The 16,514-nt window shown below is 38.7% G+C and overlaps 1 protein-coding gene across 2 annotated transcripts in view; it reads left to right on the forward strand.

Moving 5' to 3' along the window:
• IDH3B (isocitrate dehydrogenase (NAD(+)) 3 non-catalytic subunit beta) overlaps positions 1-16,514 on the forward strand; it is a 687,127-nt gene that overhangs the window by 42,194 nt on the left and 628,419 nt on the right. For both annotated transcript variants that reach the window (XM_044063995.1, XM_044063993.1), the window contains exon 2: positions 6,142-6,225. In XM_044063995.1, coding sequence (XP_043919930.1) covers positions 6,142-6,225 — 84 coding nt within the window. The remainder of the gene's footprint in view (positions 1-6,141; positions 6,226-16,514) is intronic.

Genomic DNA, 16,514 nt, shown 5'->3' on the forward strand with positions numbered 1-16,514 from the left:
GACAGGTTTCTGACCTTCAAGCCCTGTTGTCTGAGCTTCCGTACATAATTTTCCATAAGGACAGTGTCTTATTGCGTACAAACCCCTCTTTCTTGCTAAAAGTTGTCTCTCAAACAAATCTTAATCAGTCTGTTAAGTTGCCTGTTTTTTTTCTTACTTTTAGTAACAGAGGGGAATATATTCTGCATCTGTTGGATGTTCATAGACAGTTATGTTTCTATTTGCATAGAACCAAAGAATTTCGGAAGTCAAAGCAGTTTTTTTTTTGCATTTGCAGGCCCTAGAATAGGCCCTCCAGTTACCTTAACCTAGTGTCTTTCTAGTTGCATTTCTTTTACTTATTCTCTAAAAGACATGAAGCCTGACAGTGTCATTCACTCCCATTCAACCAGAGCAGTGTCCATATCAGCAGTCTTTCAGTCCATCGCTGCCTTTGATGATATTTGTGCAGCTGCTACTTGGGCAAAATATCTTACCTTTATTACTAATTACAAACCTGGATAAGTGTAGCTAAAGACTCTGTCCCACATGTGAGGAGAGAATGAAAAATTGACAATATCAGGCAAAGAAGTTATGTACTCATCATAACGTTCCATCTGTATTGTTGATTTTTATCAACAATCACAATCCCACCCTCCAGCCCTCATTCATAGACTCCTGATTGAATGTAAGGACCATGTCTAGGGCTAGAATTTATTCTTTTGGTTTCAGAAATTGCTGCACTTGAGGCTCTTTGTGTGAAGAAGTCAGTTTCTTCTCTTCTGTATAATATAGTTATAGCAAAAGAGATCTGAGGTAATGGGACAGATGCATTGTAGGTAAGGGGAAGGTACCCCAGAGCTTTTTGGTTGCCACAAGCTTGCTAATGGCTGAGTCAGATCCAAGGACTTGGATCCGAACCCACATGTGATGAGAGATGAAAAATCAACAATACAGATGGAAATTTATGGTGAGTACATAACGTCTTTTTTACTTTAATAATCTTTTATCATATACAACAGTCACTTTAAGACTCACCCTTGCCCTCATGTTTGACATCCCTGGCTATATACTACATAAATCTGCTTTACTATATAACATGTAGTTTATATCATGAAATGTTTTATGCAAATACTATTAAAAACAAAATTTGTTTTCTTGCAATTATTTTTTTCCCTTATAGTGTCCTTCTAAACATTAATGACATATACTGGAGTATATGCTTTACAGTCCACCCACAAGTTTAACAAAGTCAGCAAAAGTCTAATCTTTCTTGGACAGTTTTTTTTGTAAAGCCATATTCCACAAATGTGATTTATGCTTTCCAACCTTATATTTGTTCACAAATTTCAGTGTTGCTGGTCTTCTTCCTATTCATCTTCATCTCCCAAAACCAGGCTCTGGTTCAAGTTCAAGGTACTCCTGATTATTTACTCATTTCCTGTGCTTTCTTTCTGCGTGTTAGGGATTTTCCTTTGGAACATTGGTAAAGGTTTCTTTGGCAAAGTCTTTCTATGAGCTTTATTGTCAGAAGGACAAGTAGAGCCCCTTTCTGTTTGATGTCTCACTTTTTGTTGGATAATGTTTTGTATTTTCTCTTTAGCCTGTTATTTGTCAAAAAATGAATTTGATTATCGAGGAAAAAAATATTCTGAAGACAGCTGGATACAGCAACTTGAATCTCACAGCTGCCTCTCTGTATCCTCTGTTGGGATAAATTTACTTCTCGTCTGCCTGGTGTACAGTGAATATTCATGTTCCACAAGCAGTCTGCTATCTCCAGTTTTTAATAGTTTGTTGTCCTGCCACAGTTTTGTTAGGATCAACTCTTTCTCTTGGTATAATTGCATCTTTACTAATTTAGTCTTGGCTGCTTTCTCGTGGCCAGGTTTGGCGCATGCACTTCATGTGCATTTTCAACAAATCATGATGTGCAATACCAGTCCAGTTGCTTAATTTGTGTTTTCAAAAAAACTGATGCATTTTGTTCATTCCAGTTTCTCTGGTACAGTAGAACAGCTAACATTTTCTCTGTGTTGTGCTCTGTTCTTGAAGCAGCTCTTCTTGAGCAGTCGCATACTTAGCCAGCCTTTTCTTCATTTCAGCTTCTGAATTTTGAAGTTTTATCAGCTCATCTAAATAGCTAGTTAAAGCATCTTCTCTTTTCCCAGCCTTTTGCTATTTGAGTTGATATACTCATTCAATGTTTCATTTATTTTAATTGGGTCTGAGTACATTTCATTTTTTACCTCTAAATTATCGTAAGCCAGCACTGGAGCTTGAACTGCTTTTTGCTGAACAGCTACAAGATTCTTTTCAGATATTTCTCTTCACCTTTTCTAGTTGATTTTCTTCCAGGTTTTCTAAATTTCTTCTTTGCTGGCATCCAGACAGTGTACTTACTAGCCAGTAACTGAATTTTGCTCAAAGTAGCAGAATTACTAGGTTTTATTTCTCAGTTTCTTTTTTTTCACACCGAGAAAACTGAAATTAAGCAGTTGATCAGTGTGCGTCCTTGTTCTAAGTCCCAGGAAATCTTTTTACCAAGTTCAATTATTCTGTCAGTCCTATAGAGTCTTGGTCCCTCTGTACTCTTCCTTCATTAGACTAGTGCTTGAATATGATGCCCCTTTTACAGTTCACAAAATACTCTGATTAAATTGAAAGATGCCAAAGAATTCAAGATTTCTGGACTATACACTCTAATATATTCTTAAAGACTAAAATCTGTAACCTTCCACTGTAACTCGTATAGATTCCTGAAGGATTACCTCAGATTAGCCATTAAAGCACTGAAAGGGTGTACCCTTTTCAACCTCTTCTACATTTTCAGAACTAATGATATGTCTACAACTTGCACTGCTAGATCAAAAACACATTATGGCATGACAGATTCATAACCAGTGCATTCTCTGTCTTTGTAATACTACTCCTTGTGCACTTCTAACAAAGTAACACCCTATCTACTTTTGAAAAGTATTATTGATGTTTGTATGGGAGACCATTAATTTATGCATTGGTTATGTGGAAATAATCTTCTTTCCAGGGGAACTACTTTCAGTACTGTGAGTTGTTGTGATTAAGCTTCTTGATGGTCCTTTAGCATAGGATTAGTCTGAACTTATGAGCCGATTAGGGGCAGGTTTCCTGTGTAATACTCTTGTGGACCCTTTATTTGTAAGGATGTTAATTTTAAAGTTGGAAAATGTTTGACTACTAGGTTTGGGGAAATAGTTGTGTTAATCTCATTCCACTTCCTCATATAGTCTAGACAGATGGATATTTTTCGTATGTGGTCAGTTTCCCTGCTCTTCGGTGTTTTCTTGTAAGCATTGTAGTTGTGTACTTGGAAAACATATTAGAATCACTGCATGCTGAGTATCTCATTAGTTCATCCTGGTTTGTTGTAATCAATTGCTTAACATCTGACAACTGTTTGGGACATTACGTGTTAGTACAAATGTCCTGCATTAATGAAGTCTCCATGTCCACAATTTACTTTGTGCCTTGGTTAATAGGGGTCTGAACAGGACTCTGCTGTCCTTTTGTCTGTTGTGGCAGAGCTATTGTCATTTAATTTGCCTGGAGCTTCAGGAATGACTTTATTGAACCTTTCTTCTCTGTTTCTGCTGATTTTGATGGCATTAGAAAAGAAGCTTCACGTAATGAAGAAATTAATACAATCATTACATGACAGATTATTTCTTATATTTGTCAGAGACTGTTATGAGATTATACTACTTGGCATATTACCAAAAACAGGATGTTGTGGCTGTGAAAGCACTTCCCCCATTGGAAATAATTGATAATTGCTAACATACTTGGACAGTCTTGACATTTTCTTTGTAATTGGGCACACATCACTGCTATCTTGTTTGTAAATACCAAAGTCTGGGGGTACACCCTGAACGTATAGTAATAGGCACAGTTTAATTGTGAACATTTGCAGATTTGTACAACATCTCTTGTTAAACTTTTGACAGTTTACTGTGTATCCATTCTGTTGTCTTAGTAAATTTATATGAAGAGCTGCTTTTACTGTCCGCTGACATTTTTGTTTTCTTGTGTAGCTGTTTTGGTACTTTTCACCTTTTTCACTGTAGTGGAGTGGAAGAAGCAGTTCTTTATTTTGTCCCATGGTTGTGTTTTTCTTCCCATATTGACATATGCATTATGTTCCGTTTGCTGGTATTTGGAATTTATCCACTTTTATTGTGAATGAGTCACCTGGTTTCACATTTTTTGTAACACCACACCACACCATTTTATGTGTTATTGTTTATTGTAGGTGGCCCCACATTGGATAGTTCATTAAATTCTTAAAGAAGTAGTAATATTGCATTTCATTACAGTGAAATATTGCAGCTTCCTTCATAGTGATTTTCTCACACCCTTTGGTGGTTTGGGGAAAAAAATGTCAAGCACACTCAAATGGAACATTGTTTCTTCTTTAGCTACAACCCTGCACATGGCATGGTACTGATTGCATGTGTATCTGTTCAATACAGTGAACTGTAGGCCTACCCCCACTTATCTGCTGATGTTATCACATGTAAACATAATGTGATGATCCAGGCCTCCATCTAAAACAGTCCTCTACTCTGACTGACTGAATAATTTCAACTGGGCACTACAATTAAAACTAAACCAAATGTAATAAATTAACATAATTAAACAAAAGCTATATGCTTGCCATAGTGATAAATGTGGAAGAACAGGTCCATCTTCTGTAACAGCATGTGTGTGTATGTGTATGAAGAGTGATTGATGGAATAGGTGTTGCTGATAGTTCAGTTGATTGCTTGTCAGTGAAGCTCAAACCATCAGATCCTTTCGTCTATTTTATATAGTAGAACTTTTAAAAGTTTGAACGTCATATGGTCAACACTATGTGATCGAACTTTTAAAAGTTTGAAAATGAAATAAAATAAAATTAACCAAAGAAAAAACCTACCTGAATGGTTTAAGCAGGGGGGCAAGCCCCCCTGCGCCCCCCACATGGGGGGAATGTACCCCCCACCCCCATTCTTTAAATATACCAACAACGAGATTGCAATACAGTGCAGAACAGGGAAATCTTCCCATTCCGCATTGTATGGAGATCTCCGTTGAAACTTTCAAACTTTTAAAAGTTCGATCATATGGTGTCGACCATATGACGTTCAAACTTTTTAAGAGTTCGACAACGTGATATAGACCCAAATCCCTACAGACTATAAGATCACACAGTACAGGAGGAAAGAAACACTTTACACTTTTACTGTTAAAAGTCATCATTTAATTGTGGTCAGTGATGGGTAATCGAATAGAAATATTGCAGTTGCTCAGAATCTGTTTTCTTTAAACTTCTTCCTTGCCTTTGCCCCTTGCCACTTATTGGTCCAGTCTGGAAGTTGGTTATTCTTTAAATTAATGGGGATTATTTGGTGGGGCATAGCCCCACTCCACAAAAAACAATTAAAAAAAATGCACTAATGCTCAATGTTCAGTCTGAATAATATAGACCAGTACACACACAAATGTATCTATCTTACCTATTCATGTTTTACGCCTTGCTCAATTTATTTCTGTGTACGTGTATGTATGAATATATATGTGTATGTATGCATATATATATATATATATATATATATATATATATATATATATCCACACTCACATATGCGTATATGAGACTTGTTCTTAACGCTTAGCAAATCAAATCTTAAGCAAAACTCCTCAAAAGTAAAATGATCTAAAAAAAAAAAAAAAAAAAAAAAAACACTATTTTCTTTGTCTGAGGGGGGGCAAGCCTTCTGCACCCCCTGCATCCCCTTCTTATTTTATATATATATATATATATATATATATATATATATATATCTCAGAGTCCCCACTAAAATGAGGAAAATGCAAATTCCCCACTGTTCTACAGTCATGCATAGAAAAAAAATCTTTTAATGTGCAATCAGCAGATTTTTCATCAGCTGTGCCATTTTTTTTCTGGGTGATCAGTTTTCTTCTTGACCACCTAAATGACACCCATATATGAATGTGTGTGTGTGTGTATGCATGTCTTTATATATGTATGTGTATATATAAAATTAAGCTCTTTATAAAATTGCAATGCTCTTATTATTGGTTGTGACAGTGGTCTAATGTTAAATATTTGTTTGTCTGAAGGGACTTGGTTTTCCATTACATTATACCACGCCAAGGACATTTGCAACATCTACCACTATTCAGCAAATATCCAAGAATAACCAGGTAAGGGATTTGTTTAACTTACTGTGGCAGCATACTTTGTGCTAGTAGAATATAAAAATTCCTTTTCTTCAGAAACTACCTGTATTTTCCATCTGAGGTACACAGATTGGTTCAGGCCTTGAGTAATATTACCATTTTTGTTCATATTCTCTCATGTTTGCTGCAACAGTATATGATATGTGCACATTTTTGATGATTCTCTCAGTAACCGTAGCTTGTAATGTTGCATGAAGCCTTCATAGCAATGTCCCCTTTGAATAATGAGGTAGCAAAAAGCAAATATAGGCAGATATTAAACAAGTAAGAGGCATGGAATGTATGCTGGTTTTATTTACAGTGTAAAATGCATATACAACTAATTGAAAAGTCAGTAGGTTCAACACTGGAGAACAGAGGTTGTACTTTGATTTCAGAAAAATGCTATGACAGAGCACTGTTTCTGGATTTATTTTCTTCACTGATTATGCATGTAAAAATCCATGAAATGTATAATGCTGCTCTGTTTGGTATCATGCTAGCATTTTAGGTACATCACCAACCTTTTATTAAGTTCCAACTTTTGAGTTCCAACTTTTGTGGTTTATTAACATTGGCAGAATACATCTGCTCAACACAAAATGTGTCATGCACAGTGGTTTGTCCCATCACTAGATTCATAGCAATTTTTCCAGCTGATTAGCACATTGCTTGTAAAGATGTAGCCTCTCAGACATAGGTTTTAAAAATGAATTTTTTTTATGTATTTCAGCTTTTGTGATTTTCATCTCGTGAAAATTAAGTTCGTTATGTGAGATTCAAGGTTTAGAAGTAGATCACTGTGATTATATAATTAATGGTAGACATGTCACTTGGTCGAAATACAAAACATGTACCACATGTTGAATACTGGAAACATCTCAACACTCAGTACATCAAAAAAGGAAACAAATTTCCTTTTCTGATGCACTACCCAATACCAGACTACATTCAACTGAAATTTGTCTGAACAGTGGTAGTATTATGGGAAGGGCTAGGTGTGTATATGTGTGTCTCTACAAAAATGTATGTAACCTGTATAATGCAGTACAGTGTGAATACATGTAGAGAGACCTATGCAATAGATATTTTTCTAAGTAGTCACACAAACACTGGCATATGGATGTGCATATATGTGTACATAACACTTATACAGATGCACACAAATATATACACGCACATATGGGGCATGTGCATGCATGTGCATGCATGTGTGTATTATTTAATTGTCATCAACCTTCTTTCTTCTACTTTTTACATGTCCTAAATCTTTTTCACTGTAGTAGTTATTAGTCTGAACTGCAGTGGTTGTTCTATTACAAAATTTGTAGGTTTAGTTTGTTTTCATACTATCTTAGGACAACAGAAGTGATGCAGATGCAATTATTTCCTGCCCTTTTCTTTTGTGAAGCCATAAAACATTAACTTGCTGATTCCTAGTCATTTGTCACGTTGTCCCAGCTGAGTGGAGGTCAGCCACTGTCATCCCTTTGCACAAAGGTGGAGCGTTCACTGATCCAGGAAGTTATAGACCCATCAGCCTAACTAGCCTCCGTTGAAACTTTCGAACTTTTAAAAGTTCGATCATATGGTGTCGACCATATGACGTTCAAACTTTCTCAACTAGGCATCAATCCACATGTTATCAGATGGGTAGCAAGCTGGCTCATTGATAGAATCCACCTTGTCAAAGTAGGGAAAGCCACCTCAAACAGTAGACCCGTAACAAGCAGTGTATCCCCAGGGATTGGTCTTAGGGGCCTCTGCTGTTTGAAATATACTTTTCTGAGGTGCAGGCCAAAGCCAGTGGGATATGGCTGACCAAGTTTGCAGATGACTGCAAGCTGGGTGCCATCATCAATTCACCCAGTGATGTGGACATCCTCCAAGAGGATCTCACCCAAACAAATGACTGGTGCCAGAAACATGGCCCTCAAACTGAATGCCAAAAAATGCATCATCATCCCCTTTAGGGAGAGTGACATACCCACAAATTATAACATTGATAATAATGTCCTAAACACCCAATCAGTCGTGAGGGACTGGACCACCCAGGTTGATAGCAAACTGACTTTTGACTACCATACTGCCTCCGTTGTATGGAAAGCTTTCTACATGGGCCACCTCATTAGGAAGGGTATCTCTTCCAGGGACAAGGTGGTCATAACATCCCTGTATTCTTCCCTTATAAGATCCATTATTGAGTACAATACTCCTTTTGGCATGTACCTCACAAAGCACATGCCGCAACTGGAAAGACCACAGAGGTTCCTCATCAGGGGAATCCAGGGCCTCAAACATCTACCCTACATAAATAGGCTAAAGGTCCTGTCTCTGCACTCAGTCTCCTACAGACTCCTCAGAGGTGACCTTTGTCTGGCATATAGAGCAATCTCAGACCCCGCCCTAATGGGACTGCTGCATATCCACAAGTCAGGCTCCAATCGAGTAACCCGCATGTGTGACCTCAGCGTGGTCTGTGACATCAATAGGACTTGTTGGTAGGATAGATTTGTGTCCCAGAGACTATCCCTTTTGTGGAATAGACTCCCTCTCCATGTCAAGCAGAGTGCCTCATTAACATTTTTTTAAGTGCAACCTGGATAACTGGATGGGGAACAGAAAGAACACCCATGGTATTCCACCTGTGTCCCTGCTGGACAGTGGCATTGGGTTCTGTCTTGTTGGAACAGGGGTTAAATTATTGGCTAGGCTTGTAAGGGCCTCAGGGCCAATAGCCTAGTAACTTCCTATGATCCTGTGCAATGCTGGGTATTATTTCTGAGATTCTTTACATAATTAAGAAATTTCTTTTGGTTATCCTTTTCTGATGTAGCAGTTTTTAATTCATTATTGATTCTACAGGATTTGATTAACTGTTGAGCTCTTTGTTAACCATCCAAAGGTTGATTTTAGTTCACTAAGATTTTATGTTCTTAACAGCTCTGAAGTCTTTCCTTTCATCGTAAAGTTTGTTTATAGTTGAATTCCACCAGATTTTTTTGCATGATATTGCGTTTGTGGTGAATAGGAGTTTGACAGCTTATGCAGGATTTGAGCTGGGAATTTAAGCACTGGTTATATGTGGAGGTGTTTACTCTAAGATCATCAATGGGTTGGGAACTATTGAACCACCTCAGTTCATTACTGAACAAAAGGAGAGAGGTATAGGAAAGTTTCTAAAGATTGTTGGGATGGTTGTTAACCGGTACTAGGATCTTATGGTGAATAAGACAGCTGGCGATCTCATTTCACCATTGACAGTATGTTAGTGAGTCAGTGGCTGTGTTTGTGAGGACAAAATTGAGTGTGTTGGTGCCCCTAGTGGGGGAGATTGCAGTGATAAAGTACGAGAAGCATGCATACACTGAGGGGTATGTATATTAATATATGGAAGGGTAGTCATCTAGAAAGGTGGTATTTGGGTCATACACGCTAATAGGAGAGGTACATCTTCACATATATGGAACTAATTATATGGACTGTGACAAACTTAAGAAAGGGCTTTTGACCAAGGCTGGTTTAACCCCCTCAAGTGCAAGCAGTACAATTCTATTACTCTGCTTTCAATATTAATAAACCAGTAAGAGCGCAAATGCAAGATTTAAATTGTATATTAAAGCTTTGGTTAGAACCTGATAGCAACAGTAACCTGAAAGTATGAGAAATCATAGAAGTAGACAGGTTTATAAGAGATTTGCGTGGTAATACAAGAAAATGCATATTTCAAATGATACCAGGAATTGTGATAACAGTAACTTTAGTTTATTAGTTAACAACACAATGTTATAAATGAAATTATCTGCTTGTAGGTGTAAAACTACACTAAGAAATTTGTGCTCTTGTATTAAACAAAAAAAGCAAGTATTGTGTTAACTTGTTAAATATGTTGGTGGAGGCGTCACAGTGCCAAGTTCTGCGATACTGGCACTGAAGAGTGTGCTACTATTAGTGAAATTTGAAGTGTATGTTTTAAATGTAATTGTTTTGATTAATGTGAAAATAACATAATTTAACTGAGTCAGCACTATGTCATTATGTTATAACCAAACTAGTGAAGTATAATGTGTTTTTATAAGTAAGAGTTCAAACCCTGCTAGTGTCTGGAACCATGATTACTCTTATCAAGGGTCCTCAAGAAAGAAGTAAAATTGATGGTAAATTTTGTTCAGAGTTATTGTTTGCAGCTGAATACAACATAGAAAAGGAAAATAAAAATAAAAGGGTGGTATCAACTTGCACAAGGGTAGAGGGAGAATAAGCTTAAAGGAAAGAGAGCACTGAAGAGGCCTGTACTGATAAGAGACACTGAAGTGAAAGATTATTTCTGTATAATTTCCCTTTGCTTGCGAGGATGTTAAAGCGACTGCAGTGCCATTCTTTCTGAAGGAAGGAGCTAAAAAGTGATGCAACTTACTAATGAAAGTAACCCTGTGCTAGCTGACTTGCACAGAAGTCATGTATACTTTTTAAAAAGGCACAAAGAGAAGATGAGACCTCATCTCAAGAAAGATCATAACAGGCAGTAGTAGGAGATAGTGAGTAGGATGTTCGCATCACTTCTTATCCCTGTTTTGAGTTACAGTATGAACTCTTATAAAGAAAAGAAGGTGAGTGCAACTACATCAGTTATTAGTGATACTTACTAGTGCCAAAAACGTATAGGATGCTAGTGATGAAGCTCCCCATTGTCATACCTGGAGAACATCTAGGATGGCGGAAACTAAAGCAAGAGTACTACCCAAATGTTATTGACAAGGCCTAATGAAAGAGGGGAAAAAACTTCTTTGCTACTTGTCCAGAATGTCAGAAGACTGTACTCCATCCTTCATATAAAAGACCCTTGATCTCAGTGCCTACCGTAGAGGTACAATTTGAATGTATTGCTATGGATATCATAGGTCTACAAGAAAAATCTAGCAGATGGTATCATTGCATAGTAGTCATATTTCAGATTTCCAGAAGCATTGACATTACACAAAACTAATATTAAAGATATTGCCAGAGAGCTGGTACTGTTATTTTCCACAGTGGATATCCCTGCAGAGATGCTTACTGACCAAGGCATTAATTTTATGTCAAGGGTACTGCATCAAGTTATACCAGTGTTTTAAAGTCAATTTGTTGAAGACATTAGTGTACCATCTGCAGACTGATGGGTCAGTAGAGAGGTTTAATAAAAAAAACCGAAATCCATGCTGTGGAATGTTTTTGATGCAGATGGGTAAAAATTAGGGCCAGTTGTTACCCTACTTGCTATTTGCATTCAGAGAGGTATCACAGGCTTTAGCTAGGATTACCTCATTTGAACGTTTGTGCAGCACGCTTCCAAGAGGGCTGCTTGACATTGCTAAGAAATATGGAAAACATGAGAAGAAGAAAAGACACCATGTAAAAGTGTGATAGAACACTACATTAATTCACAGGATTCATTAAAGCTGGTAATCTCCAAAGTAAGAGAGCACATGCAGGGTACAAAATGTTACAATGAGCTTATATTAATAATGCTTGACCTAAAGAATTTAACCAAGGATATCACAAACTAGTGATGGTGTCCTCCATGGAAAACACATTTTTAGCCAAATTGCAAAAGCCATTTTAGGTGATGGAAAGAAAAAATGCAGCAGACTATAAAATTAGACAACTAGGGAAGTGAATGATAGTGCAAATCTGTCGCATTAATGTATTGAAACCTTGGAAAGAAGCAGAGAATTCTACAGATAGCTTGCACACTGATGTTCATGCAGAATAGACCAGGGAGTTTTTACCTGAAGTACTGCTAGAGGTATCATTGTCAATAGTACAAAAGCAGAAAAGGAGAGAATTTCTTATAAGAAATGAGTGTTTTTAGAAATGCCTGATGGAACATAACCGTACATCCCAACCTCTTAGCAAAAGAAATATGGACAAAACCTAAAATAATACGTATTTTAACTACCAAAATTGCCTGTTGCTATTTTTATTGAAATGTATCTGTATTGCTATTTTTATTGGATTTTATATCTTTCGGGCTTTTCTCTCTGGGCCTCCGCTGAAAAAGGGCAATAGCTCAGCTGGACACTCCCGGTCAACAAATGTAAAATAAATAAATAAATAAATAATGGGGGGACAAATGCCCTAATATAGGGATAGATTTTAAATCCATCCATCCTCAACCCCTTTTCCCATTTTGCACATGGGGTCGGAGTATCACTTCAGCAGTGACAATCCTCTCGAGCCAAGGTTTACACCGCCAGGTGGCTAGCCCTGCCATGGTAGTTGTACCACTCACTTGCACACACACTCTCACCTATGGTCAATTCACGCTAGGAGCCTTAACCTGAAAATGCACTCGCTGGAGGCTCTCCTCATACTGGAAGATGCCGATGTCTGTGCCACTGCCTTACCAGGCTGTACCTCATTCCAACCCCAAAATGAGCTCGGGAAGACTAAGGGTGGTGGAGTCTCTATCTTCATTAAGGACAGGCACTCCTCCAGACTGGTATGCCAGCATGACGCACTGGAGCTACTCCCGGTACAACTGACAGTTGGCAAGGTACCCATCCAAGGTATAGCCAGCTATAGACCCCCCCCCCATGACTCAGGACACTCACTCCTCCCACCTGGATCTGCTTGACTCCATCATGGTACCCCTTAACACCCTGATCCTTGGTGACTTCAGCTACCCCACCATAGACTTGGTGAGCTGTTCCTGCACTAATGCACTAACCCAACGATTCCTTGACGTCATCAGTTCTAAGGCACTAAACCAGCTGTCTCATCCCCCCACAAGGAGAAATAACATTCTGGACTTGGTTCTCACCAACATGGGTGATTGCTGCACCACTCCCATAGTATGTTCTTCCCAGGTGAGGTGAGATCATCGGTTTGTCTCATTCAAAGTTTCTGTCCCACCCAACACCTTCCCCCCTCTGTGATCAGGCTAAAAAAATTCTCAAAAACTGACTACAACCTCCTGAGGGAGGATATCAGTAGCTTCACACCACCGCTCCCCTCAGGGAATGCAGACAAATATGCTAAGCCATACCCCAGTGCAGTATACAAGCACATGTACAACTGCATGGACTCAGCCATACCCAATAGAACTAAAACCTGCTCCTCAGGGAAACATAAACCTGTCTGGTGGACATCCTGTAGCAACAGGCTTTACAACAAAAGGAAAAAAAAACTGTTGTCCAAGGTTAAAAAGGAACAAATTCCAAATTGGAAAAACTCTCTCATTAGATCACTAGTGAAAACCTCCAAACCCAATTATGTATCAAAGCTAGCCTCCGAAAGAAAGGGATACCACAAAGCCTTCTTCAGTTACATCAGGGGCCTTCATGGCAAAGCCCAGGTTTGTTCTGAATTAGTACTGAATGGTGTCATTTACACTGATCCTGCTGAGTTAGCCAACCTGCTAGCAGATAGGTTCACCCCCCGACCCACCAAAGGCGCTTTCAACATCCCCAATACTTGTCATGTACTCACATCTCCATGGATCAAGTGTTAAAGGCCCTATCTGAGGCAAGGAACACATATTCCATGGGACCTGATAGTATCCCAGGCTGCATTCTGCACCATCACCAGCAAGAACTAGCTTCACCATTGACCACCCTATTCAACCATAGCTTAAGTACAGGCTTCATTCTAGCAGAGTGGAGAACTGCCATTGCCATCCCTTTGCACAAAGGTGGTGTTACTACTGCCCCTGGAAAGTATCACCCCATTAGCTTGACAAGTCTGATCTGTAAACCCATGGAGCATATTATTATGGATCTAATAAAGAAGGACATAGGCAATCTCCAAGCGCTTGACCCCACCCAGTTCGGATATGTCAAGGGCAGATCTTGCCTGTTGAACCTGGAGACTATCACCAAGGCCCTGCAAGAGGGGAAGTCAGTACATGCATCTTACCTTGACTTGGCCAAGGCCTTTGACACAATCTCTCAATTGAGCATCATCGAAAAGCTAACACAGCTTGGCATAAATCCCTATCTCATCATATGGGTGGCCAACTGGCACACTGACAGGATCCACAAGGTTAAGATAGCTGCCTCCACCTCCAAAAGCAGACCTGTCACTAGTGGTGTTCCCTGGGGATCTGTCCTGGTACCGCTACTGTTTGGCATCTACTCCTCAGAGGTCCAAGCAAAGACAAAAGGCCTGTGGCTGACCAAGTTTGCAGATGACAGTAAGTTGGGTGCTGTCATTGACTCCCCAAATGATGTTAACATACTGCAAGAGGGTCTCACAGCAACAAATGACTGGTGCCAAAGTCATGGTCTCAAGTTAAATGCAAAAAAAATGTATAATCATAACTATCGGCAAATCACGGCTCCTACTGATTACCACATCAGTGGCAATCCCATAAGTGTACAACCTGTGGTGAGAGACCTGGGTACTCAGGTTGACAACAATCTCACATTTGACCATTATGTAGCGGCAGTCGTCAGACAAGCCTTTTACTTGATTCATCTAATAAGTAAACGGATTGCATCCAGAAAAAAGGAAGTTATTACCTCTCTGTACTCCTACCTCATTAGACTAATAATTGAGCATAATGCCTCATGTGTTAGGTGTGTACCTCTCCAAACATCTGCACTAATTGGAAAGGCCACAGAAATACCTCACAAAGAGAATCCATGGCCTCCAACACCTGTCCTATGTGGACAGGCTCAAATCACTATCACTCTACTCGGTATTGTACAGATTGCTCAGAGGTGATCTATGTCTCGCCTACAAGGCAATATTGGACCCTGCCCTACTAGAGATGCCTTACATCCATAAGTCGAACTCCTCGTGCATTACCCGCTCGAAAGGCCTAAATCTAATATGCGCCATCAACAAAACCTGCTGGAGAGACAGGTTTGTCTCTCAGAAGCTGTCCCATCTCTGGAATAGACTTCTCATATATGTCAAGAGTACCTCGCTGACCCTGTTCAAGCGCAGCCTTGATGAGTGGATGGGAAACCACACATTTGTCCAATGGGTTCCACCTATGTCCCTCATTGACGGGGGCGACAGGTGCTGACTGAAGTTTCTTTTTTTTGGGATAAACTCTTGGCTAGGCTTGTAAGGGCCCCAGGGTCATTAGCCTAGTAACCTCCTATGATCCATTGGGCTTCTAAAATACTCCTTACTAAGTTTTATTCATATTTGTTCATGTTTTATTGTTGATTCTTCATCATTTCCCAAATATTTATACACTTCCTCTTGCTTAAGTTCTTTTATATCACATTCTTGTCCCAAACTGATGTTTTCTTGGTGCTTCAGTTTTCCTGCTTTAAAGATTGCTTTTTTACATTTATCAAGACCAAATGACATTCTTATATCATCCGAAAAAGTTTTGACTACTTACAGTTGTGCTTTCAGTTCCTCATCTGTTGAGCTGTATAGTTTTAAATAATCAACAAAGAGAAGATGAGAGGTCTTTACAGTTTGTTGTTTTCTAGGAGCCAAATTATAGCCATGGTCTAATCTGTTAAGTAGACATCTTAAAGGGATAAGGGCAAGACAGAATAGCAGTGGTGACAAGGAGTCACCCTGGAATATCCCCCTTTGAATTTTTATCCCTGGAATAATAATTTGTCCTTTATCATGGCTTAATTGCAAAGTGATCTGCCACTGTTTAGTGTAGGTTGTATCTTATACATTTTTAAGCACTCTTTTTTTCCATGAATGTGGGATACTATCAAATGCTTTTTTGTAGTCAAATCCATGCTATAGTTAGATTCTTCCCCTTTTTACAGTTCCCCATTATGACTTTATTTAGCAACAGATGATCCCTTGTTCCACGACTTTCTTTTATTACCCTTTTGTTCTACTGCCATGATTGAATTTTCTTCTAAATGACTATAAACTCTGTCAACATGAATTCCCTTGTATAGTTTATACGTCATCGTCAGAAGGAAGGTATTGGCCTATAATTTTTAGGATAACTTGCAGGTTCACTCTTAAGTAGGAGCATTGTTGTTCCTGTTGTTAACCAGGTTAGTGTCTGTTCAGGATGCGCATATGAATAGTTCTTACTCATGGCTAAATCTTTGTGCAAAGATATTAATACTTTTAGCCAGATGTTAGGTACTGAGTCTGGGCCTGGGGTTTCCAATTGGAGGCTTTTCTTAACTTTATCTCAGTCTCTCTGGCCGTTACTACACCCATTTCATATCCTGTATCTTCGAGCTTCTTATTCTTTCTTTTACTTCTTTTATCCATTTAGCATCTTTATGTTCCACAGGATCTTCATAGATATTTCTCCAAAATGTATCTATTTTTTCTTTTTTGGGTGGTCT

The sequence above is a fragment of the Protopterus annectens genome, chromosome 2.part2 (assembly GCF_019279795.1).
Source record: "Protopterus annectens isolate FY-2018-M chromosome 2.part2, PAN1.0, whole genome shotgun sequence".
Classification (NCBI taxonomy): Eukaryota; Metazoa; Chordata; order Ceratodontiformes; family Protopteridae; genus Protopterus; species Protopterus annectens.